Source organism: Antechinus flavipes, chromosome 1, assembly GCF_016432865.1.
Source record: "Antechinus flavipes isolate AdamAnt ecotype Samford, QLD, Australia chromosome 1, AdamAnt_v2, whole genome shotgun sequence".
Classification (NCBI taxonomy): domain Eukaryota; kingdom Metazoa; phylum Chordata; class Mammalia; order Dasyuromorphia; family Dasyuridae; genus Antechinus; species Antechinus flavipes.
Window position 1 is genome coordinate 244867630 of NC_067398.1, and position 23154 is coordinate 244890783.

The 23154-nt window shown below is 34.6% G+C and overlaps 1 protein-coding gene across 3 annotated transcripts in view; it reads right to left on the reverse strand.

Moving 5' to 3' along the window:
- Positions 1 to 23154, reverse strand: part of USP22 (ubiquitin specific peptidase 22) — a 260877-nt gene that overhangs the window by 14167 nt on the left and 223556 nt on the right. For all 3 annotated transcript variants that reach the window (XM_051999488.1, XM_051999495.1, XM_051999479.1), the window contains 2 exons: positions 14469 to 14574; positions 3290 to 3448 (listed from right to left, as the gene is read on the reverse strand). In XM_051999488.1, the coding sequence (XP_051855448.1) occupies positions 3290 to 3448; positions 14469 to 14574 (265 nt within the window). The remainder of the gene's footprint in view (positions 1 to 3289; positions 3449 to 14468; positions 14575 to 23154) is intronic.

Below are 23154 nucleotides of genomic sequence, written 5' to 3' on the forward strand. Positions count from 1 at the left end.
TTACTCCTCTGATCCCACTTCTTTGTAATAAAAACAAATATTTAAGCAAAATCAAAGACTCAGATATGGGCCATGTCTGATATTATTTACTATATTCCACCTCTAGTCCCTTCACCTCTTTGTGGAGAGTTGGTAGATGGATTTAATCACTTCTTCTGAGATTTCTACATCATTACAATTAATCAGTTCAACTACTCTACAGTTTAGTTTTTATAGTTTTATAGTTTTACTACAATAATTCTTTATTGTGTTCCTGATTCTGCTTACTCCACAATAGTACATACAAATCTTCCCAGGCTTCTCTGGATTTACCTTACAAAACAATGATATTCTATTTCATTCAATGTCATAACTAAATCAATCATTCCTCATTCCATTTTTGTCTTGAATTCCTTCAGGGTTATATGTCCAGCAATGGGTTCACTGGTCAAAGTACATGAACAGTTCAATGATTTTTCTCACAAAATTCCAAATTATTTTACAGAATGGGTTGGAACATTTTGCAATTCTATCAACTATATAATAATGTGACTTTGCTGTAACTCTAACAAAAGCTCTCTGATTTCTCATGCTTCAAAATGGATGAGAGCACCATGGAATAAAAACTGAACCTGACTATAACCTCTTTTGAATACTTTCTATTTTAATTCTTATCCCTTATCAATTTAACTTAACAAATATTTATTGGGCCTACTACCCACCAATGATAGGTCTCATGGGAAGATTCAGTGCTAGACAGAGATTTCTGCCTGAGGGGACAAAATTAATTTAGGAAGATAAGTTTTACAGGCATGAAAAAAAGTATTAAAACAATGTTATAAGATTATATGGTAAACTCCATATAATGAATGGCCAAATTGTGTCATATGTTGTAGCTATTTAAGATGGGTAGAGATCATTTTTCATGGTTCACTTTTCATTCTACCTGCTTCCTGAAAAATGTGGACATAGAGTTTTAGTGGAGAGAGAATCAACATGTGCAAAAATATGATAGAGGACAAAGGGCACGGAAATTGTGAAGTACAGCTCTACCTGATGTGGTAAGTCTATGGTGGGAAAACGTACAAAATACTGTCAAGCCCTGTTGGTCTCATATTCATCATAATTATCCCAAACTCAAGCAGGTTCAGAAACACTCTGGTTATTACACTATCATGCAGAATTTTCTTTCTTTTTTTTTTTCCGAAGCAATTAGGGTTAAGTAACTTGCCCAGAGTCACAAAGCTAGGAAGTATTAAGTATTTGAGGCTAAATTTGAACTCAGATCCTCCTGACTTCAGGGATAGTGCTTTTTCCATTGAGCCACCTACCTGCCCTCCCCGCCCCCCAACTTTCTTAATCTTAATCTATTAGTTTCTTTGATAATTCTAAAGTGACTTGAAAAGCTCCCTCTTACTTTTAAAAAGCATCTCATATAGTAGTATATTACTTGATTCCCTTGGAATTTAAATATATATTCAAACTATCTTTCACTAAATCAACAAAACTCTTCCTACTGATTTTCACTTGAGAAATAGTATCTCATTTTTATGGACTTATTTTATGGTTCCCTCAAAGCTCTCTCAATCCATCTACTCTTCCCTACTTCCAAAACATAAACATAACTGCATGGAGTTTTGCTTAGCACTCTATTTAATGAATGTCTATCTTAAGTCAGGTGTATTTTAACTTTCTTTGCATAGTACTTAGGACAACATTTATGTACAATTGGATGATACTTGTTAAAGATAATGAAGTCTTTTGATTGTCATGACCTGCTTAAATAAATTAATACACATTTTTCATAACCCATGGGATTGAACAAAAACTTAGATTTTCTCCATAAACACATCTGTCTTTTATACATATTTCTTATGTAGTTTTTAACAATTTGAGGGTGATACATTTATGTTTCAAAATTAAATTACTGTCAATGCTGACAATGAAGCAAGACTAAAAATAAAGGCTTTATTATACTAATGCACATAATGGGATGGAAAGCTACTGTGTCTTTAAACAGGAAGAAAAATTTCTATTAAGAATTTAATCTGACTGGTCATCCTGCCATCTAGGAGAGGGAGGTAGGGGGAAGGAGGGGAAAAATTGGAACAAAAAGTTTGGCAATTGTCAATGTTGTAAAATTACCCATACATATAACTTGTAAATAAAAAGCTATGAAATTAAAAAAAAAAAAAAAGAATTTAATCTGAGTCAACTAAAAGGAAAATGTGAACAGTTGTTTTTTTTTGGTCCTTCCTCATTGTAGTAATGCTATAGTGCAAGAGTGACCATGCTAAGTTCTTATACAATAGACTCCTGTGGCTCCCTATAACTTTCAGGATCAAATGTAAAAATCTTCTATTTGGCTTTTAAAGCTTTTCATAATATTCCGGACCATTCCTTTTTTATACCTATCTTGCTCCCACATACTATGTCAGGATCCAATGTCTGGAATTCTCTTCTTCCTCATCTCCCACTCTTGGCTTCCTTCAGATACCAGCTAAAATACCACCTGTAAAAAGCCTGGCTTGATTTCTATTAAAACTATTGTTTTCTCCTTAGCTACTTGCCATTTGTCTCCATTACACTGTAAGCTCCTTGAGAGCAGGGAATGTTTTTTTTCCCCTTTCTATTCTAGAGCTCAGGACAATGCCCAACATATAGTAAGTACTTGATAAATGTTTGACATACAGATGATATGATACACAGTACAATGCTCGTTGAGATGTAGCAGAGTTAGTATACCATATAATTAGTTAAGAATGGAATAAATCTTTCAAACCCTTATTGTAACTTCCAATTTGTCCATTTGTCTCATTGCTAATTCTACAATTTAAAATGAATCTCACTGTGAAACCATCAACTGGACACTTTCTACTTATCTGCAAAAGGTTGAATAATACTAAGGTGGAGGATAGGTAGTAGTGTAGCCTCCTTTAATGGGTCTAAGTTGAATGACAAAGAAACAATTATATGATTTTTGCAGCCTGACTAAGTCTCTAGTTGTCTTTAGAAGTGGCAAAAGAGGTCAGTGATCAAAGAGGGCATTGAATTATGTGGTAAAGCAACTCCACATTTCTGGGATAGAGAGAAAACATCATCCCCTTCCTTTGGAATTCATAGCCCACAAGTCTGCACAACCAGATATTGACATTAAGTTCAATTCTCACGAGCAAATGTTCCATCATCCCTTTCCTGTTGGGCCAGTACTGGGCAGGGAAAGAGAACAACACAAACAAGTCTTAGTCTGATCATGACAAGAGACAGAGAAAAAGAAAATCTGTTTTAATAGGGTGTTTGTAAAGCATACCTTCGCAAGCAGTCTGTGAGTGTGGTGGTTCCGGATACATGGCTTTCCCCATTTACCACGCTGCCATCACTCCCTGGACTAAGTGGCCAGAATGGAGTTGAAGAACCAGGCAAGTCTAAACTGATGTCCCAGAAAGGGTCTATTGTTGTAGAAACACCACTACAAGAGGAACATGAGAGAAGATGACAAAACACAAAGAAATTTAATATTTTATTCTAGAACTTAAGGAAAGTCCATAAACTTATGATCTGAGCAGACTAGTTATGCTTCACCTCTAGAGGGGGCCCTTATTATACAAAGCAACTAGGATTAGACAGCTGGGCTGAATACTCTATTTGTGTAGCCAATTTCCACTAGAAGTTTATTTTAAAATTCATAAAAAGGAAAGCCAGAGATTTGGAAAAATTTATTGCAGGCATTGAACATAGGATGTAAATCTGGTACAGTCTACTGGTCATGGAATTCAGTGGTTTAGGAGCAACTGGGGAGTTGTTCTGAAACGTAGGCTCTGGTTGTTGTTGAGGCTGACGTAGGTAGACACCTGTTCACATAATTACATGTCTACACAGGTAATTGGTAAAACAATGACCTTTAGCAAAGCATTAAAGTCCCCTGGAATAAGGCATTTCTATTGAACAAAAAATTGAATTTTTAGCAGTTAGAGAAAATGCTATTTTTTGCTAAATACCTCAGAACCCAAGGCCCAAAGACATTAAATGAGTTTCTAGATCATACAAGTCATTAGTGAAGCAATTGGGATTAGAACCCAGGTTTACTGAATCCTAGTGCAATGTTCTTTAGAGAAATGATAAAAATGAGTAACTTTACATTTATATGATGCCTCAAAGCCTTTATCATTTGAGTCTCACAATAACTGCATGTGGCAGGCATTATGGATAATTTATTTAGTTTACAAATGAAAGCAAGGCTGAGAGTTCAGATAATTTGTTCACAGTCCATATTAACTATCAGTTTATCTATCAGGATTGCAACAGGGTCTGTTTTTCTAATTTCAAGCTGGGCATTCTATCCACTATATCCTTCTGTTGCTCTAAAAACAATTTATATGTAAAGTCATCAATAGACTTGGCAATAGAGAATTTAATGGAATGTTAAAAGTACATTAATTTTTTACTAGTATTCCCCTTAAGATGGATTTTGAGACCTTTAACTAGAAGATACGTGATCAAATGCCCATGCCACTAAAAGTGGAGCATAAGAGATGACAAAACACATGAAAGTTTAATGCTCTATGCTAAGGGAGCAATAAGTAAAGTCTCCTTGTCCAGACTGAGGCTTCAAATAAGAGATCCAAGAGTCTAATACTTTGGTTCTTTTTTTTTTTTTTTTTTAATCGTGCCTGTGGGCCTCTATCCCTAAAAGGAACCCACCAATTATGCCCAATTAGGAGCCTTTGGTGGGTCTGAAGATAGGGCTACATTGGTGTGGCTTCCTAATTATTTTTTTGGTCCTAGATTTTAGGATGACTAATGGCCAAAATTAATGGTCCAAAGAACCTTGATGTTTGTCATACTCAGGATGTCTTGTGACAAAGTTAAAACATAAAAGATATGAATTTAGAGTTGAGGATCTAGATTAGAATATTATATCTGTCACTATCTTTGTGACCATGAGCAAATCAATGAACCTCTCAACCTCTCTAAGCCTCAATGTTCCTGAGTTTAAAATGAGGAGGCTGGACTAGATGGTCTCTAGGATAATCTCAGGATACCCTACTTTTAATGCTCAATGGAAAAGATTAGATGGAGCTTTTCCAGTAATGGAAGACTTAGGAACAATATGAAATTGAATAAAGGCAGATTTCAGTATAATGAGGAAAAACAAAATATTTAACAATTTAGGTTGTTTAGAAAGAAGTGAATTGCTATCTGAAGGCAATGAGTTTTCTCAATGATGGAATCTTCAAATAGAGACTGGACAATCCATCATGTACTGAAGAACAGTGTTCTGTTCTGGTGGAAGGATGGACTTTGAGGTTATCTTCCAATTCTGATTTTATGAGTCTATTGATGGGCTCTCTTTCTACTTTCTGATCTGAACTGAAACCTCTCTTGAAACAGACTATATCCAAACAGACAATTTTCAGATGAAGAAATTGAAACTATTTCTAGTCATATGAAAAGGTGCTTTCAATCATTATTAATCAGAGAAATGCAAATTAATACAACTTTTGAGGTACTACTACACCCCTCTCAGATTGGCTAAGATGACAGGAAAAGATAATGATGAATGTTGGAGAGGATGTGGGAAAACTGGGACACTAATACATAGTTGGTAGAAACTGTGAACGGATCCAACCATTCTGGAGAGCAATTTGGAACTATGTATCCAATTGTGTATCCAAGTATCAAACTGTACATATCTTTTGATCCAGCAGTGTTATTAGGGTTTATATCCCAGAGATATGAGGGAAAGGGACCTCTATGTTTGTGGCAGTCCTTTTTGTAGGGGCAAGAAACTGGAAACTGAGTGGATGCCCATCAATTGGAGAATGGCTGAATAAGTTATGGTATATGACTGTCATGGAATATTATTGTTCTATAAGAAATGATCAGCAGAATGATTTCAGAGAGGCCTGGAGAGATATACATGAACTGATGCTAAGTGAAATGAGCAGAAGTAAGAGATCATTATACATAGCACAACAAGACAATACGAAGATCAATTCTGATGGACATGGATCTCTTCAGCAATGAGATGATTCAAATCAGTCCTAATTGTTCAGTAACAAAGAGAGCCATTTGCATACAGAGAGAGAACTGTGGGAACTGAATGTGGTTCACAACATAGCATTGTTACTCTTTCTGGTTTGCTTGCATTTTATTTTGCATCTTTTTTTTTCTTGTGCAGCATGATAATTGTATAAATTGTATGCATATATTGGATTTAACATATAATTCTACCATGTTTAACATATATTGGACAACTTGCCATCTAGGGAAGGGCGTAGGGAAGGGGGGGTGGAATTGGAACACAGGGTTTTGCAAGAGCTAATATTGAAGAATTGTCCACACATGTTTTAAAAAATAAAAATAATAAAATAAAATTAAAAAAGAAAGAAAAAGAAAAAGACTATTCCTTTTGTACAGATTATTCCTGGTGTTCTTGACTACTGACATCTATGACCTTTCCTGTCTTACTGCTTTGGTTATACAGTTCTGACAGGACTGGGAAACATCTCAGAAACCAATCAACATCATCTTTATCAAGATAAATATAATGAATGCCCCAATGTTTTTCAAATACTCAACAGGTACTTTAGGTGCCAAACTTTAAAGAATTCTTTGTCTTTTAAATTTAGATAGAATGGACTTGGAAGTGATGCCTGCTTTCTACTGAGGGAATATCTACACCCTATGCATTTAGTAACGTTCCATATTCACGTTTGGGTTAAAGAAAGTGAAGGAATTCCAGATCAAATCATAAACTGCTGTAACTATTTCTACTTGTGATCAAAATCTAACCCGAACACTGAGTATGTTTGAAATAATCAAGCTCACAGGAATTTTATCATTAGCAAGCAAATAATGAATGCTTATTAAATATACAGATCTATGTGAAGCATCATGAATTTTTTGTTTTGTACTTTAAAAACTGACAAAATATTTTCCTGTATATGTATTATAATGTAATATATTACACAGAATTTAAACACACAGAAAGAACAAAGGGTTAAGAAGAAGTAAACTAAATAGAGGAATCTTGGATTAAAAATTGGGGAGATTGGGGATGTGCTGAAATTCTCTCCACATCTGCTCTGAAAACTTAAAAATCCTACAATATCATAGCAAGATAATTATTAAGGACTTGCTAGATTCTATTCCATTTCAAAAGATCAAAATAATTTTCTAAAAATCACTACAACATATTTTCCTCACTATATAAGATATTCTAAAGCTAAGTATCTTATTCAGAGAAATTAGATCCTAAAGTTTTCCCAATCTCAGTCTTCCATCACTAGAGATTCTATTAGAATCTGGCATAAAGCAATCAAACCAAGATGACCACATTCTGAGTCTCCTCATTTTTCAAAAACAAATTTTACTCTGAAAACCCATCATCTTGTCAAGTTTTCTTATGGCCCAGTCTCTCAAGGGATGCCTTTTGGTTTTGCTTACTTTACTTAGGCATCACACACACTCACACTCACACACACACACACACACACACACACACACACACACACACACACAAAATACAAAAGTATTAAATTTAGCTCCAGAAAGAAGAGAGCTAAATACAGGAATTACCAAATAAAGACATGACAACAAGAAATGTCTAGCTTTCACAGTGATGCCAAAGACCCTTATTGGTCCATTAAAATGAAATACTGGTGGGAATGAGATTCCATTTTGGGGAGAAGAGATGCTGGGGGAGAGGATGAGAAGGCAGGGAGTAAAATGAAACTAGTCTCTTATCTAATACAGGACTGAGGCAATGACCAATTAGCATGCTGGATTCCAGGCCAGATACCCAGGGCAAAATGGTGGCCAAAAAGAGGAAGTTTGGTTTATAAAGTTCTAAGAGATGAGTAAGAGAAATTTCCTAAAGCAAAGCAAGCAAAAGGACAAGGAAAAGAAGTGCTTATCCCTAAAAATTTTGGATTAATGGGAAAATAAAGAGCCAGAAGAAAAGACCGAGTCCCAAGTAAACTGACTATAATTCTTCAACTGGATGCTGAAAATCAAAGTTTAGATTTTCCGTTTTTCTTGGCATTTTGTTCTTTTTATTTCTAAAGAAACAAGCAATTACTTTTTTTAAAAAACAGCTTTTTATTTACAAGTTATATGCACGGGTAATTTTACAGCATTGACAATTGCCAAACCTTTTGTTCCAATTTTCCCCCTTCTTCCTCCCATCCCCTCCCCCAGATGGCAGAATGACCAATATGTGTTAAATATGTTAAAGTATAAGTTAAATATAATATATGTATACATGTCCATACAGTTATTTTGCTGCAAAGAAGAATCGGACTTTGAAATAGTGTACAAATCATTGTGAAGGAAATCAAAGATACAGGCGGACATTACATAGAATTCTATGTAATGGTTCTTAAGTCATTTCCCAGAGTTCTTTTGCTGGGTGTAGCTGGTTCAGTTCATTACTGCTCTATTGGAACTGATTTAGTTCATCTCATTGCTGGAGATGGCCACATCCATCAGAATTGATTATCATATAGTATTGTTGTTGAAGTAAATAATGATCTTCTGGGTCCTGCTCATTTCACTTAGCATCAGATCATGTAAGTCTCTCCAGGCCTTTCTGAAATCATCCTGCTGGTCATTTTTTACAGAACAATAATATTCCATAACATTCATATACCACAATTTATTCAGCCATTCTCCAATTGATGGGCATCCACTCAGTTTCCAGTTTCTGGCCACTACAAACATTCTTGCACATACAAGTCCCTTTCCCTTCTTTAAAATTTCTTCGGGATATAAGCCCAGTAGAAACACTGTTGGATCAAAGGGTATGCACAGTTTGATAACGAAGTTTAGATTTTCAAAGAAACATCTTAAAACTAAGGGAATGTGGCTCATGAAGCTAATTTAATTGGATCAAGGAATTGTGAGGATTAGCTATGATCTCAATGGATATACATGGTAATGATAATAACAATTAACATTTATACAGTGGTTACTATGTGCCAGACATTGTGCTAAGCATAGTACAGTTATTATCTTACTTGATCCACAACAAACTTGGGTGGAAGGGAGGGACAGAGATAGATTATTATCCCTATTTTACAGATGAGAAAACTGAGACAGAGCAGTTAAGTGACTTGCCAACTGTGAGTATCTGAGGGCAAATTTTAACTCTAAAATTGAGATTTCCCTCAGGTGGGTAAACTGAGAAAAGAATCCATGAACCAGTAAGGGGAATATCAGATCTTAATATCTACAATGTGAAACAAAGAGATTCAAACAACAATACTACATCTTTTCCTTAACAGAGTAAGAATCTTTCCCTGTTTTTACTTATAGTTACATTACAGCGGGTGGTACAGTGGACAGAGTGCTACAGTTGGAGTGAGGAAGACCTAAGTTTAAATCCAGCCTTAGACATGCACTAACCCTGGGGAAATCACTTAAATTCTGTCTCAGCTGCTTCATCTCTAAAATAGGGATAATACTAACACACACTTAACTCCCCAAGTTGGTGTAAGGAACATATAAGTTAATATTTGTAGAAGGCTTTGCAAACCTTAGAGTCCTCTATAAATGCTAGCAGTTATTGTTAGATTCAGCTCCCGTGTAATTTATAAGTGATAGGTATTTAAGTGTTTGGTATAATTGAATTCAATCTGGATCCAGCCATTCTGGAGAGCAATTTGGAACTATACTCAAAAAATCATCAAACTGTGCATATCCTTTGATCCAGCAGTGTTACTACTACGCTTCTATCCCAGAGATCTTAAAGAAGGGAAAGGGACCTATATGTGCCAAAATGTTTATGGCAGCCCTTTTTTGCAGTGGCCAGAAACTGGAAACTGAGTGGATGCCCATCAGTTTTTGGATACCCAATAAATTGTGGTATATGAATGTTATGGAATATTATTGTTCTGTAAGAAACAACCAACAGGATTATTTCAGAGAGGCCTAGAGAGACTCACATGAACTGATGCATTGTACACTGCAACAACAATACTATATGAGGATCAATTCTTTTTTTTTTTTTTTTTTACATAGATCAATACTTGATTTCACAAATAATTAAAAAAATCTCTCCACTTTTTTGCATCTTTCATCTGCTCATTGGTACACATCTTTTAAATTACAGAACTATAATTATATGGGGTCTGCCATATGGGAATAAATTGTTAGTTACTCAGATCTTCATAATTTATGTGATGTAGCACCATTCAATGAGAGAATTTGGTGTGGTCTTCTACATTGAGTCATTATGCCTTAAGAGTATTTCAGCTAGTACATCCAAAGAAAGAACACTGGGAAATGAATGTGAACTATTTGCATTTTTGTTTTTCTTCCCAGGTTATTTTTACCTTCTGAATACAATTCTCCCTGTGCAACAAGAGAACTGTTCGGTTCTGCAAACATATATTGTATCTAGGATATACTGCAACATATCTAACTTATATAGGACTGCTTGCCATCTAGGGGAGGGGGTGGAGGGAGGGAAGGGAAAAATCGGAACAGAAACGAGTGCAAGGGATAATGTTGTAAAAAAAATTACCCTGGCATGGATTCTGTCAATATAAAGTTATTATAAAATAAAATAAAATATACTATATTAAAAAAAAAAAGAGTGTTTCAGCTGGTTCCATCTTTGGTATTCAGTTCTATGATTTCTTGCCATGTTGACGTCTATGAGGATCAATTCTGATGGAAGTGGCTATCTTCAACAATAGAGGATCCAAATCAGTTCCAATTGATTAGTAATGAACATAACCAGCTACACTCAGTGAAAGAACACTGGGAAATGAGTGTGGATCACAATATAGCATTTACACTCTTTCAGTTATTGTTTGCTTACATTTTTGTTTTTCTTTCCAGGTTATTTTTACTTTATTTCTAAATCCAATTTTTCTTGTGCAACGTAACTTTAACATATTTAACATATATGGGACTACCTGCCATCTAGGGAAGGGGTGGAGGGAAGGAGGGGAAAAGTTGGAACAGAAGTTTTTGCAAGGGTCAATGTTGAAAAATTACCCATGCATATGTTTTCAATAAAAAAGCTATAATTAAAAAAAAATTAATTCAATCAAGTGTGAAGCTTTTGTCTAGATAACTGAACCTCAGCTATGAAGTAAGTTCTGGAATCCAGTTAAAAGTAGAACGAAGTTATGAACCAGGCAAGTTAGCTCTTTCAGGTTCACATCTGGATGTGAACTTTTGGAATTTCAGAAAGAAGATCTCATAGATCTAAGGAAGTACAGAGAGTCAATCCCTGGATTAGTGATTCAAGAACACAAAAACACCTCAGGGATTCCCATCTTTGCAGGCTCTAGAACCAAAGCAATTAAAGTTATAGGCAAAAAGTACAAACCAAAGAACATGGCTAGGCCAGGATAGCTAAATATCTTAAGGAAGAGCTGCCCTGACCTGTGTGCAGGTCTTCAGTTAAGTTGTTGTCCATCATTTAACCAAAGAACACCAAAATGTGTCTGATCAGACCAATACTCTGATTACTCAACAACAGGTGGGACATACCAGTCCATGTGCACACGGGGGGTAAGGGGGAACGGGGATGATGATGATTCCCTAAATCTGAGAAGCTCATGTTTCTTCTGGGCTAGTTCAATTCTACTCTGCTCATGGAGCACAGCGCCTTCTTTGATGAGGGCACGCCATGCTGGGTAGTCTTGTGCTAAGGTCTCCCATGGCATGGAATCAATTCCAAAGCTGAGACCTTAAAAGTGTCTTTGTAGGATGCTTTTTTTCTGAGCACATGAGTGCTTGTCTTTGGTGGCCAGCCCATCAGAATTGTGCTGTCTATAGTGGAGGTATGCATGGACTACTTCGGTCAACCAATCATCTTAGGCTGTGGCCACAGCTTTTGTCACCTGTGTCTCATCAGGAGTTGGCGAGAAGTTGGCCAGCCCGGAGTACGAAAGAGCCTTAGAGAGGCTTAGAGTCCAAGCATTGTCTAGAACAGGGCTTCTTAACCTCATAACTCCTTTTCACCTGATAAATTTTTATGTGATATCTTTTATAGGTATATAAAATAAGTATGCAAATCAAATATTTAGTGATAATAAATCATAATTTTGGGACACTTTCAGTTACATGACCTCATATAGAGTCGCAATCCATAGTTTAAGAAGCTTTCATCTATCAGGATGGAAAATTCCATTTGTAACCAGAGAGAGCTATGGAGACTGAATATGGATTGAAGCATAGTATTTTCATCTTTGTATTTTTTCCCCCTTTTTTTGTCTAACATGAGAAATATGAAAATATTTTTAAAAGAAGTGCACATATTTAGCCTATATTAGATTGCTTGCTGTCTTGGGGAGGGGGAAGATGAGAGAGAGAGGGATAAAAATCTGGAAGTCAAAGCACTTAAAAAATGAATGTTGAAAACTATCTTTACCATGCATTTGGAAAATAAAATTCTACCAAAAATTTTTTTAAAAGTTTATAGTTTAAAAAAAAAGCAGCTTTTGGTCTAGAAAAGTTGGTCAGTATAGTTAGGAACCTCAGATCCTATTTATTGAAGCTTGAAGAGGAAAGCATCACATGTGAAAAGCACCAAAAGGAAAAGAAGATCTTCTGTAAAGAAGACTAGCCTTTCTTCTATGTCTCTTGTGTCCAAACCCAGAAACTTCTCACAGAAGTGGCTGCAAAAGATTCTAGGGACAAGCTGAAGAAAATGTGGCACTTTTTGAGGAAAAAAGTAGGGGCAATTCAGAATATGGTGGCCGAAGAGAGAAACAATTTGAAAACATGGAATGAACAGGGACAAACTTGGAGTGTTACAGCTCAAATTAGAAAATTATACAAACTCCTAAAGGAGAAGCAGCTACATCCAGCTACATCTTCAGATAGATGAGGAAGAAAAAGAAAATCTGAAGAGTAATGCCAATCTTCACAAATACCTTCAGAGCTTATAGCAGGAAACCATAAACACTGAACAAAATTGCCAGCACCAGACCTCCAGTTGCTAAAGGTGGTTGGAGAGCAGTGCATCACTGATGTGAATCACCCAAAGGCTTCTGTCACTCAAATATGACCCTGATAACTGGGATTTGGGAAACACCGAATAATTGCAAGATGGATGTGTCCTGGGATCCTGAAAGTGCCTATCCATATCTCATCATGTCTGAGGAGCTGAAGATAATCACACATGGAAGATAGATTAGTCAAACTCGACTGATTTGAAGCTAGCATCATTTTGAGGGGGCTCAAATATTCACATCTGGTATGTGAGCTATTGTAAAAAAGGGACAGCCAGGATATATACGGAGCCAGTGAGTAAGAAAGAAAATGATCATTTCTCTACAGGGAATGCATTTCTGCTTTTAAGTATTCCAAATGGAGATATTTACACACTGACAACTATTCTCTTCTACCTACAATAATATGTTCTTTTCTCAATTTGTGAAGTAGGGATTTTTCTAGATTATGATGCCAGAACCCACTTCATGTTACAAAGCCTTCATAAATAGTTTTCCTCACTTGCTCCTTTTTGTGGCTCTATAACCCCAGTTTTCTCCTGCTCCAAAAGGGGAGGAGGATGAAATACTAACGATCATTATTATTATTCATAAAATTTCAAGTCAAGTTCTACCCCTGAACCTGTCCAAGATTATAGTTCCAGCAGGACAGAGACCTGATTTGTTCTGTATACTGTTCTTGATGTATGATAAGAAAGTATTCTTGTTGGGTAATAGGGAAGAAATCAACAGATATACTTATGTAGGTAGGTATAGATAAGCTTTTCCCCCCAGAAGAGTATTATTCTACTCAATAAAATACTCTTTGAGTCTTCAGTAGGATTTATTTGTGTTTAGTAGAATTGCGGGTTCAATCCCAACTCTATTTACTGACAGAATTATTTTAAGTAATGCATTTAACTTCTTATAAATAAAAATCTACTTCTCTAAATATACTCCATATCCTATTCATGCTTCAAATGTGTTCTATATTTAGGAATAAATATGTAATTAAATTATTGTTTGTAAGCTAATTTGCTTATAAAAATGAATTAGGGATGTTTAACAAAAGTGGAAGTGCATAACTATTAATTGTTGAAGATATGTACTGTGAGTTTGTCAATATTAATAACAACAAAAATTTTTTTTTGTTTTAAATCTCAAACACATGGCTACTTAAAACTTCTACTATTTCCAGTCTGGTAGTTGCTACAGATGTTTCTTGTTCAGAGCCATTAGCCTTCTGTTTTATAAATAACTAAGATAAGCAAATTTAGGTAGTGCCTTTAAGCTTCAATCTCCAATACTCATCTTTTTAAGAGACTTTCAATGTGCTGTGCTTCTGTGATTGATAGGAAAATGCAAAGTTATTCAATAAACAATACTGACCTTGAAATCACTCTCATTTGAATGACAAAGAAGTAAATACTTTTGCTCCAGTCTGATTCTGATTGGAGTATTTTTTTGATACTTTAGGATCACTAGGAAGATGAGCTGCCTTCAATCTCAGCGAGTAACTAAAAGCACCATACTTACTGGCAGACTTGACAGGTGACGTCTGACTGCAGTCCGCCTGTGAAAATTTGGTCGATGATGCAATTACAGTGATTGGGGTTGTTGGCTTTCTTCCCATTATCGTCACCTAAACAGAAGTAAAACAAATGAGTTTTTGAGTTCAAAGGGACTAAAGAAACAACAGTTCTTGTTTGGGGATCTACATGCTATTTTTTTCCATCAGCAAAAATAAATATATAAATGCATTCTATAGCAAAGAGCTACAAATTTAAGAACAGACACTTAACAGGAAATATAATTGGCAACACAAACCTTTTTAGAAAGACATTTACAAAATATTTTCTATTTTAATAAGGAGAAAAAGTAAATTAAAAATTGTTTATCTTTATGTCATGAGGAAGCATAAAGTTTTTAGTATGCTTCTTCTTATATCTCTGAGATCTTCTTTTCCTTAACACAAATGCTAAGAAATTTGGAAGATGCAGCCATTTTGTTGGGAAGTCCTTTTTCAAGAACAGAAGGGCTAAGTGTTATTTGCTAGAAGAATTTGCCTAGCCAGGGACGTTTTAGTTAAAATTGGGAATTTATATGATTCAATAAAAATAATCTTAATTATTTCAGGACAGGTTTCAACCAACTGAAGGAGGCATTATCTCAAAACAGTTAACAATTCTAAGATCAATAAGACTTGTGATTTCATTGATACAGGGAACTCTCATATAAGGAAATTTCCTCTACCAATGCAGGTCTGCCCTTTATAGTTTTAAGGAAGTTGCCTAGAGTACTGAGAAATTAAATGACTTGCCTAGTGTTACACAGCCAGTATATACAGTATATGAGAAAAGTGGGACTTGGAATTCAGATCTTCTTGGCTTCAAGGCCAACAGTCTATCCACTATTTCACAGTGGTACATCATGCCCGCCCCCACCCTTTGCCACTCTCCACACAGCCTAACCAGAACAAAACCAAATATGCCCTTTCTCTACTAAAGCACAAATTTGAGAGTGACAGAGACACCAAAATTTACAGTGCCTGGAATATAACAATAGCTTAACAATGTTTCCTAATCATTTGGACCACAGATAACACTTGTCTATTGATTTCTAACACCAGAGTAAAATTCTAACAAGTTTTTATAATACAGTAAGCTCTTTTGTAATACATCCTTCAAAAAACACAAATTTATTCCATTTTGAGCATAATGCAAATTTCAAGTTTTCTTCTGTGCAATTACTTCTTTGAGGAATCAGTAAGAATGTGGAAAATGTTTTCACTTCATGATAATTAATAAACTGCACAAGGCTCATGTCCTTAAGTAAACTGAGATTCTGCCAAAGTGTGACACCCCTCCTTCCCTCCCTCCTCCCCTACCTTGCTATGGTCTCTGGAGGTAACTGCTTATTATAATTATGTATTTGTGAACCACTTAACATACATCAAATTGGGCTGTTTTTATTTGGTTCCTATCTTTTTCTTAAACATGTTACCGTTGAAGTTTTTGAGTATTGTGTGTCTTTAATCATGCCATTTTCCTCATAAGCTCTTGTGTTTTTCATGTGAACAAAGTATAGTGAATTATAATAGAAGTAACTGTATAGTATACATTTAACTGAAATGGAGAGATAAGATGCTTCACAAGAAGAAATTTAATGAAAAAGAGACATAAGAACATTGGGAAAATATTTCCACCTATATCAAACAAAAATATTACATGTCTAAGTAATGCTTTGGAGCTAGCAAAATGACCATGGTGTTATATTGGCAGACTTTTATCATTTAGGGTGTGAAATAGGATATGGATGACCATTTTCTACATGTAGTAATTACTAAATGAAGTAATATCACATTTCTACAACTAACTCAAGGCTGTGCTAACAATGGTTTCCTTGTTTCTTGTAATACTTCTATTTTCTTAGAAATGCACTTTTGAGAAATTGATTTTTAGAATACATTTCTGATGGTTACAGGTGACAATACCATGGTTACATTTTTTACCACCAATCTCATTAAGTGCTGGAAATAGTAATTAAAAAATAATAACCTTTCCATTTAAAAGGACCCCAAAGTACTTTACAAACTGACATATTTTCACAAAGTGATGACTTTATCCATATCCAAATATATTTTATGTTCATAATAAGAAATCAAACACTGCTAAGTTATTATTTCCTTTTAGTTCAATTTCTGGCGCAGATGTTTAAAGGACAATGTAATGCTTTCATTACAGAAATTTCCTTTTTAAGTACGTAAATTAGCTCCACCTCTCACTCAAGAGTTTATGACTGATGCAATCTAATATTCAATCTGGATGGCTTGAGTCATTATTAATTACTTATAGGAGGAGTATCTGTTGTTAGTCCAAAGATCTATGTTATATCTATATATAGTATGTCTGTCTATCTTAACGAGTAACTCAGCCATAAAAAGACTGACTTGGAATATGACATAGCACTTCAAAAATAACCATTTTCATAGCGAATGAATTAATGGAGGGGCTGGCAATGAAAAATAGCTTATTCCTGGCAGTTTCTTATACTTACATAGACCTTGAGAAACCTCATTAGACCCATTACCACACAAGAGAAAAATAAAATCAAAACATATTCACAATAATTGAGGTTTGAATGTTTTCCTTAAATTTCTTAATTAAGCTAAAATGTACAACTATTCAAGCTCATATGATTAGGCTACTTTAAATACATAGGTGATTCAGGATACAGCTATTCTCTCAAGTTAGGATTTTAGAACCACCTTATAGGTGTAGTAACCTAATATTCTGGGTCCCTCCATAACTAAATTTCCCTGAATGAAATCCATATTTGCTTCACTCCAAATATTGTTTTGTAGTGAAGGTTCTTAAAGTATATACAGTTCTCCATTACTGGCTTTTCTGGCAACCTCAAGAAAGCAATCACCTACCACAACAGCCAAGTTGGGTTGTGGGTACTTTGCCTGGTACACATTCAAATATGTTAAAAGTGTTTCATAATTCATAAACTTCCATAATATCATAAACTGTGATAAACTAGATCACAGGATACTAATTCTTATAGACCAGATTATAATGTAAAATGTATCAAAGACTGCTAAAGCAAAGCAAGTCTCTGTAGAATTCCATTAGATGGTTTATTATGATGATATCCTTAGAAAGAAGGTAAACTCCTTTGAAGGCAAGGGGTGATTTCATTTTTATCATTATAGCTCTAGCATAGCATATAGCATTCAGCAGGCACTTAATAAATTATTGATTGATTTGCCATTTTAATGATCATCAGTTATCAAATCTACTGGCTTGGTTCTCAGAATGTAGTCATACTTAACAAATTTCAAAGTCTGATGAAATTGGTTAAGAAAATTGGGACCTAACCCTCCCCCTACCCATTCTCTAAAAAAGTGTATATCAAGCTATTTTACCTTTTACTTCTTTCACTTGACAAAAAAAATAAAAAATATTAAGGAAAAACACCAATAGAAAACGAGTAATAGTCAAATTTCCCTCTCTGTCACTGTGACTTACTTCCTAGTTGTTGGTGGGGAAAACCATATAAACAATACTTAGAATTAATCTGTGTAGTAAAGAAAAGTATATACTTGAATAAAGCTTGACATATATCTGATCAGGTAAGAAAATAACTGAACATGTTGATTCAATAAAGTGAAATATTTTTAATGAGCATTCATGCTTTCCATGTCTAAAATAATTTCAGCTGGATTTAAGTATTAATAGAGCAGCAATACAACTATTTAAAAAAAACTTAACACATATCCCCAGCCCCGAGTTTAAATCTGACCTGAGACATTTAACACTTCCTAGCTATGTGACCCTGGGCAAGTCACTTAACCCCAAATGTCTCAGCAAAAAACCAAACAAATAAAACCCCCCCACAAAACCCTAACACATTCTTATTATATAGTGTCTGTACCACAAAAGTGACAGTCATATTACAATTAGTTTGACTCTTCATGAATCTATTTCTCCAGCTCATTTTACAGATAAAGAAATTGAGGCAAACAGCGTTTAAGTGACTGGTTCAGGATCACAGGTAGTGGCTGTGAAGTTGATTTCAACTCTGGAACATGAATCTTTCTGACTCCAGGTCTGGCACCCTATCTACTGTATTACCTGGCTGGTCTGCCTTGTTATATACCAGACTCCATTTGAAACAGAGTGTTTAATTTTGGGAGCCAAGTTTTAAGATAAACCTGGCAAAGTAGAGTACTTCTAGAAGAAGCTGAAAAAAGATGGTAAGAGGAATGTAAAATTCTAATAAGGAAAGGAGGAGACAGCATAATAGTAGAGAAAAAGCATTACACTGGGAACCAAAAACTTGGGTTCTAACTCCTGGCTATGCTACGCAAGCAAGTTGCTTTTCACTTTCCTCATCTGTGAAATGAATGGAATGAACTAGATCTTTAGGGTCTCTCCCAGCTCTCTGAAAATTCAGATTTTTATATTCTACCTGGAGAAAAAAGGACTAATACAAGATATGTAGTAATTAGCTTCAAATGTCTGAAAGACTGTCACTTGAAGGCTTAAATGAAGTTACAAAAAAGCAGAAGATGGCTTCATTTAAGGAAGATGTATTTGACAATTAATGCTACAAGACAATGGAATGAGCTACCTTGTAATTAGTATATAATGGCCCACACTATTCAAACTTAAGGTTATACATAAGGTCATGTCCTCCTACAAATTTTTTTTGAAAATTTAAAATTTAATTTAATTCAATTTTAATTTTTTTAAAAATTTAAATAAAAAAAACTTAAAATATATTATTATTTACAAACATTACCTCTCCCTTCCACCCAAAACAAAAAACAAAAATCCTCACAAAAAGTATGTGTAGTCCATCAAAACAAATTTTCACATAGGCCTGATCCAAATATGCTTGTCTATTTCTGGATTTAAAATATATCATCTCTCTCTTTTTTTGAATGCAGGAAAGATTTATTTTACATTCTTGCAAGAATGGGGTTTTGACCAGGAGATCATTATATACCTCAACAATGATACTGTTTGAGGATGTATTCTGATGAAAGCGGATCTCTTCGATAAAGAGAGTTAATTCAGTTTCAATTGATCAAAGATGGGCAGAAGCAGCTACACCCAAAGAAAGAATACTGGGAGATGAATATAAACTGCTTGCATTTTTGTTTTTCTTCCCGGATTATTTATACCTTCTGAATTCAATTCTCCCTGTGCAACAAGAAAACTGTTTGGTTCTGCATACGTATATTGTATCCAGGATATACTGTAACCTATTCAAAGGATTGCTTGCCATCTGGGGGAGGAGGTGGAGGGAGGGAGGGGAAAAATCGGAACAGAAGTGAATGCAAGGGATAATGTTGTAAAAAATTACCCTGGCATGAGTTCTACCAATAAAAAGTTATTAAAAAAAAAAAGAGTATGGGTTTTGAAACTCAAAAGGCAGTATTTTATTTCCTAGTCTGAAGCACAATTCCCTCCTCTGATTCCCATTAATTGAATGTTACAGAAGATGCACAAAGTGAAATCTCCTCCCCTCATTACATAGCTAATCTCTAACTCCAAGGAGCATCCATTCTAGAAGGGAAGATAACAGTATCATCTCTCTAATAGAAGGTGGTGGGATTTCTTAATTTCTGGTACTTCCTGGTTTATCACTATAAATCAGAACTTTAAAGACTTTCAAAGTTTTATTCTGCATCAGATCATAGGTCTATTCATCTTAGTTTCCTCCCAAACTGTCTTTTTTTTTTTTGGGGGGGGGGGAAGGGTAATTTCTTATGATATAGTAATATTCCATTCCATTCACATACCACAATTCATTTTATAGAGCCTATACTTGTGTGCATACAAGTCATAATCTTTCTTTCCCAGATACCACCGAGGTAAGATAAGATAAGAAAGATAAGAAAGGTATACTTAGGGACAGCGAGGTGATGCTGGATAGAGCCTTAGTCCTGAAGTCAGGAGGACCTGAGTTCAAATCTTATCTCAGACGCTTAACATTTCCTAGCTGTGTGACCCTGGGCAAGTCACTTAACCTTAACTGCCTCAGCAAAAAAAAAAAAAAAAAAAAAAAAAAAAAGTATACTTGGATCAAAGTATATATAGTTTAATAACTTTTTTAAAAGATAAAACTCTTAAAGAATGAAAAAATGTTTTTTTTTTGGGGAAAATTAGTCCACATTTTATGTATAATAACTAACCTAACTAAGGGATTTCTCATTAGAGCCAATGCTTTTAACAACTAAAATAGATGAGAAATTCCTTAGAATATTCGAAAAAAATATGAAGATTAAAGAACTATTTCAGGTAAAAAACTAACTGGCAGTAGATAAACTTGATACTACTAGAAATGTTACAAAAAATAATATTTACCAAGTATTTTCCTCAAATCAATCAACAAGTATTTAAGTATCTACTATGCACTTGGCACTGTACATTCTTCTGGAAGCTATCTTCCAAGAGAAACTAGGGATATAAAGACAAAAGCACGACAATTCTTTTGGGCATTTTGATTCTTCTTCTTCTTTTTTTAATTAAGAAACTGAAGGAAACAGCTTACTAGTTTTACATATAATCAAAACATTGAGACTTTTTAAAAAGGGACATTAAAAAATTTTAGTCTGACTTCCTCGTTTTCAACTAATTTTCTCCCTCTTGAGTGAAGACATTGTTTTGACAGAAGTAGATGGGCTCCTAACTTAGAAAGGCTTCAGTTCTACTCTAAAATGGGATCTAAGATGTTCACATTTCTTTCACAACCTGGTAAAAAGAATGTGATGTACTATTCCTGAGATGATCTTTAACCTTGCCACCAAATCACACCATTCTTTAAAATGACAACTTGTGAGAGAGAAGCAATATGCTCTCAAAAGCACTGTAAAATTATATTATGGTTCATCTCTGATAAAAGCATAGCCAACAGACAAATCACAAACATTTCTACATTTGATACTGATTTCCACTCTTTATCCCCTGGCACTCAGCCTTATTTACCACACTCATTTTTGCAGAATGACCAACACAGAGAAAAAAGTTTTTGCAAATTTGGTGTACCTTCAGGTAGTACCCTGCCAGATTCCTTTAGTAGACTGCTATTTATATCAGATGATAATAAAATCACTCCCTTTTCAATTACACAAGTCAATTGGGCTCTGTGATGAGGGGGCGGCTCAAAAGAATATGCTACAAGTTTGTTCACAGTTAAACAGAAGGGCATTCCCTGCCCACATTACCCTCCTCCCCACCCCCAACATCTGGTAGGAAAGAAAAAGCCGAATAAAAAACATTCTACCATCACTTCCCACCTGTTAGAATACAACAGAAACCCAAATATTATAGAGTTACACATATTTCACAAATACATACCTTAAATATATATTATCAGAATACTTCAATTATTGTGATCAATATAATCTCAAAATACTAATTATCCACTGCAAAAATCGCCAATGTAAAATGTAAACTTTACCAAGATTCAGTCCTTTTGACAATTCAATTTAATAAATATTTTAAAGCAACAGATGGAGTTCAAAATTCTATTTTCTTTCCTTCCAAAGCAGGCAATTTATAAGTATCATGGGATCACAGATTTAGTTCTGAAAGGGAATACAGAAATCATCTAATCTTACTCCCTTCATTTTATAGATGAGGAAACTAAGAACCAAGGGAAATGTGGTGCCTATGCTCAGATTTCTGTCATTTTAAATATGTCTCAGAAATGTTCCCACATCATCTATTGAAATATCAAACAGACTGACAAAGTGAATTTTATATTCTCTAGTTTTCTGTGATCATAAACCCAGAATTATAGGCTGGTTGGTGAAGCTGCTAGCACATTTTGATTGCAACACTGATTAAGTGGAAGAAAAAAATTTAGAAATTTTTAAAATTAGGAAACGGTATTTAAAATACATTTAACTTTAGGACTGAAGCACAGATCTTGTCAGCTCATATTGATATTGTTATTTTATTTTAATGAAATTTGCATCATTTGAATAGTTATTTCATTAAAGCAAATGCATTGTTAATTTTCTTTCTTTCTTTACTTTGCATGAGGCTACCAAATTTACTAGCTCAGTTGGTTTTAATGAGCTAGACTCTTAGACACTCTTATTATCAGCTCAGTTCTTATTTGTTGCCTTCTATAAAGCTAAAGATTTTTATCCTTTGGAGAAACTTTTCTGATGATCTCACCTAGCTCTACTCCTATACAAACTCATTAGTACTTCTGTATGTCCGATAAAAACCAATCAACTTGCTTCTTGGTTTGACAGATCATGCTTACATTCTTACTCATCTATAATATCTGAATCTTCACCACAGTTGATTAATCAGATATATACTTCTGCTTCCTCTACTCTCCTAGAATTACACACACACAAACAGACACACAAGCGTAACATTTCAAAAAAAAAAAAAAAAGCAATATGCTTTTCTTTCTTTTAACTATCTGTAATTTTTCTTACCCCTCAGATCTTTAAGTTTTTTCTTCACAAGGTTAAACATACTTATTTTCTTCAATAGATCTTTATTAGCGTATAATCTTTATGATTTTTTCCAGTTCCAAATTCCAAGACTTTTGCCCTAAGGCAAATTCAGTGTGGTCTTTTTCTAAAATATTGCTCCTCTACAGGATCCAATAATCTTGAATTGCATAGTTTGCAAAAAATAAAAAGAATGCTCAACATTTATACATATCTTCATAGTTTATAAAG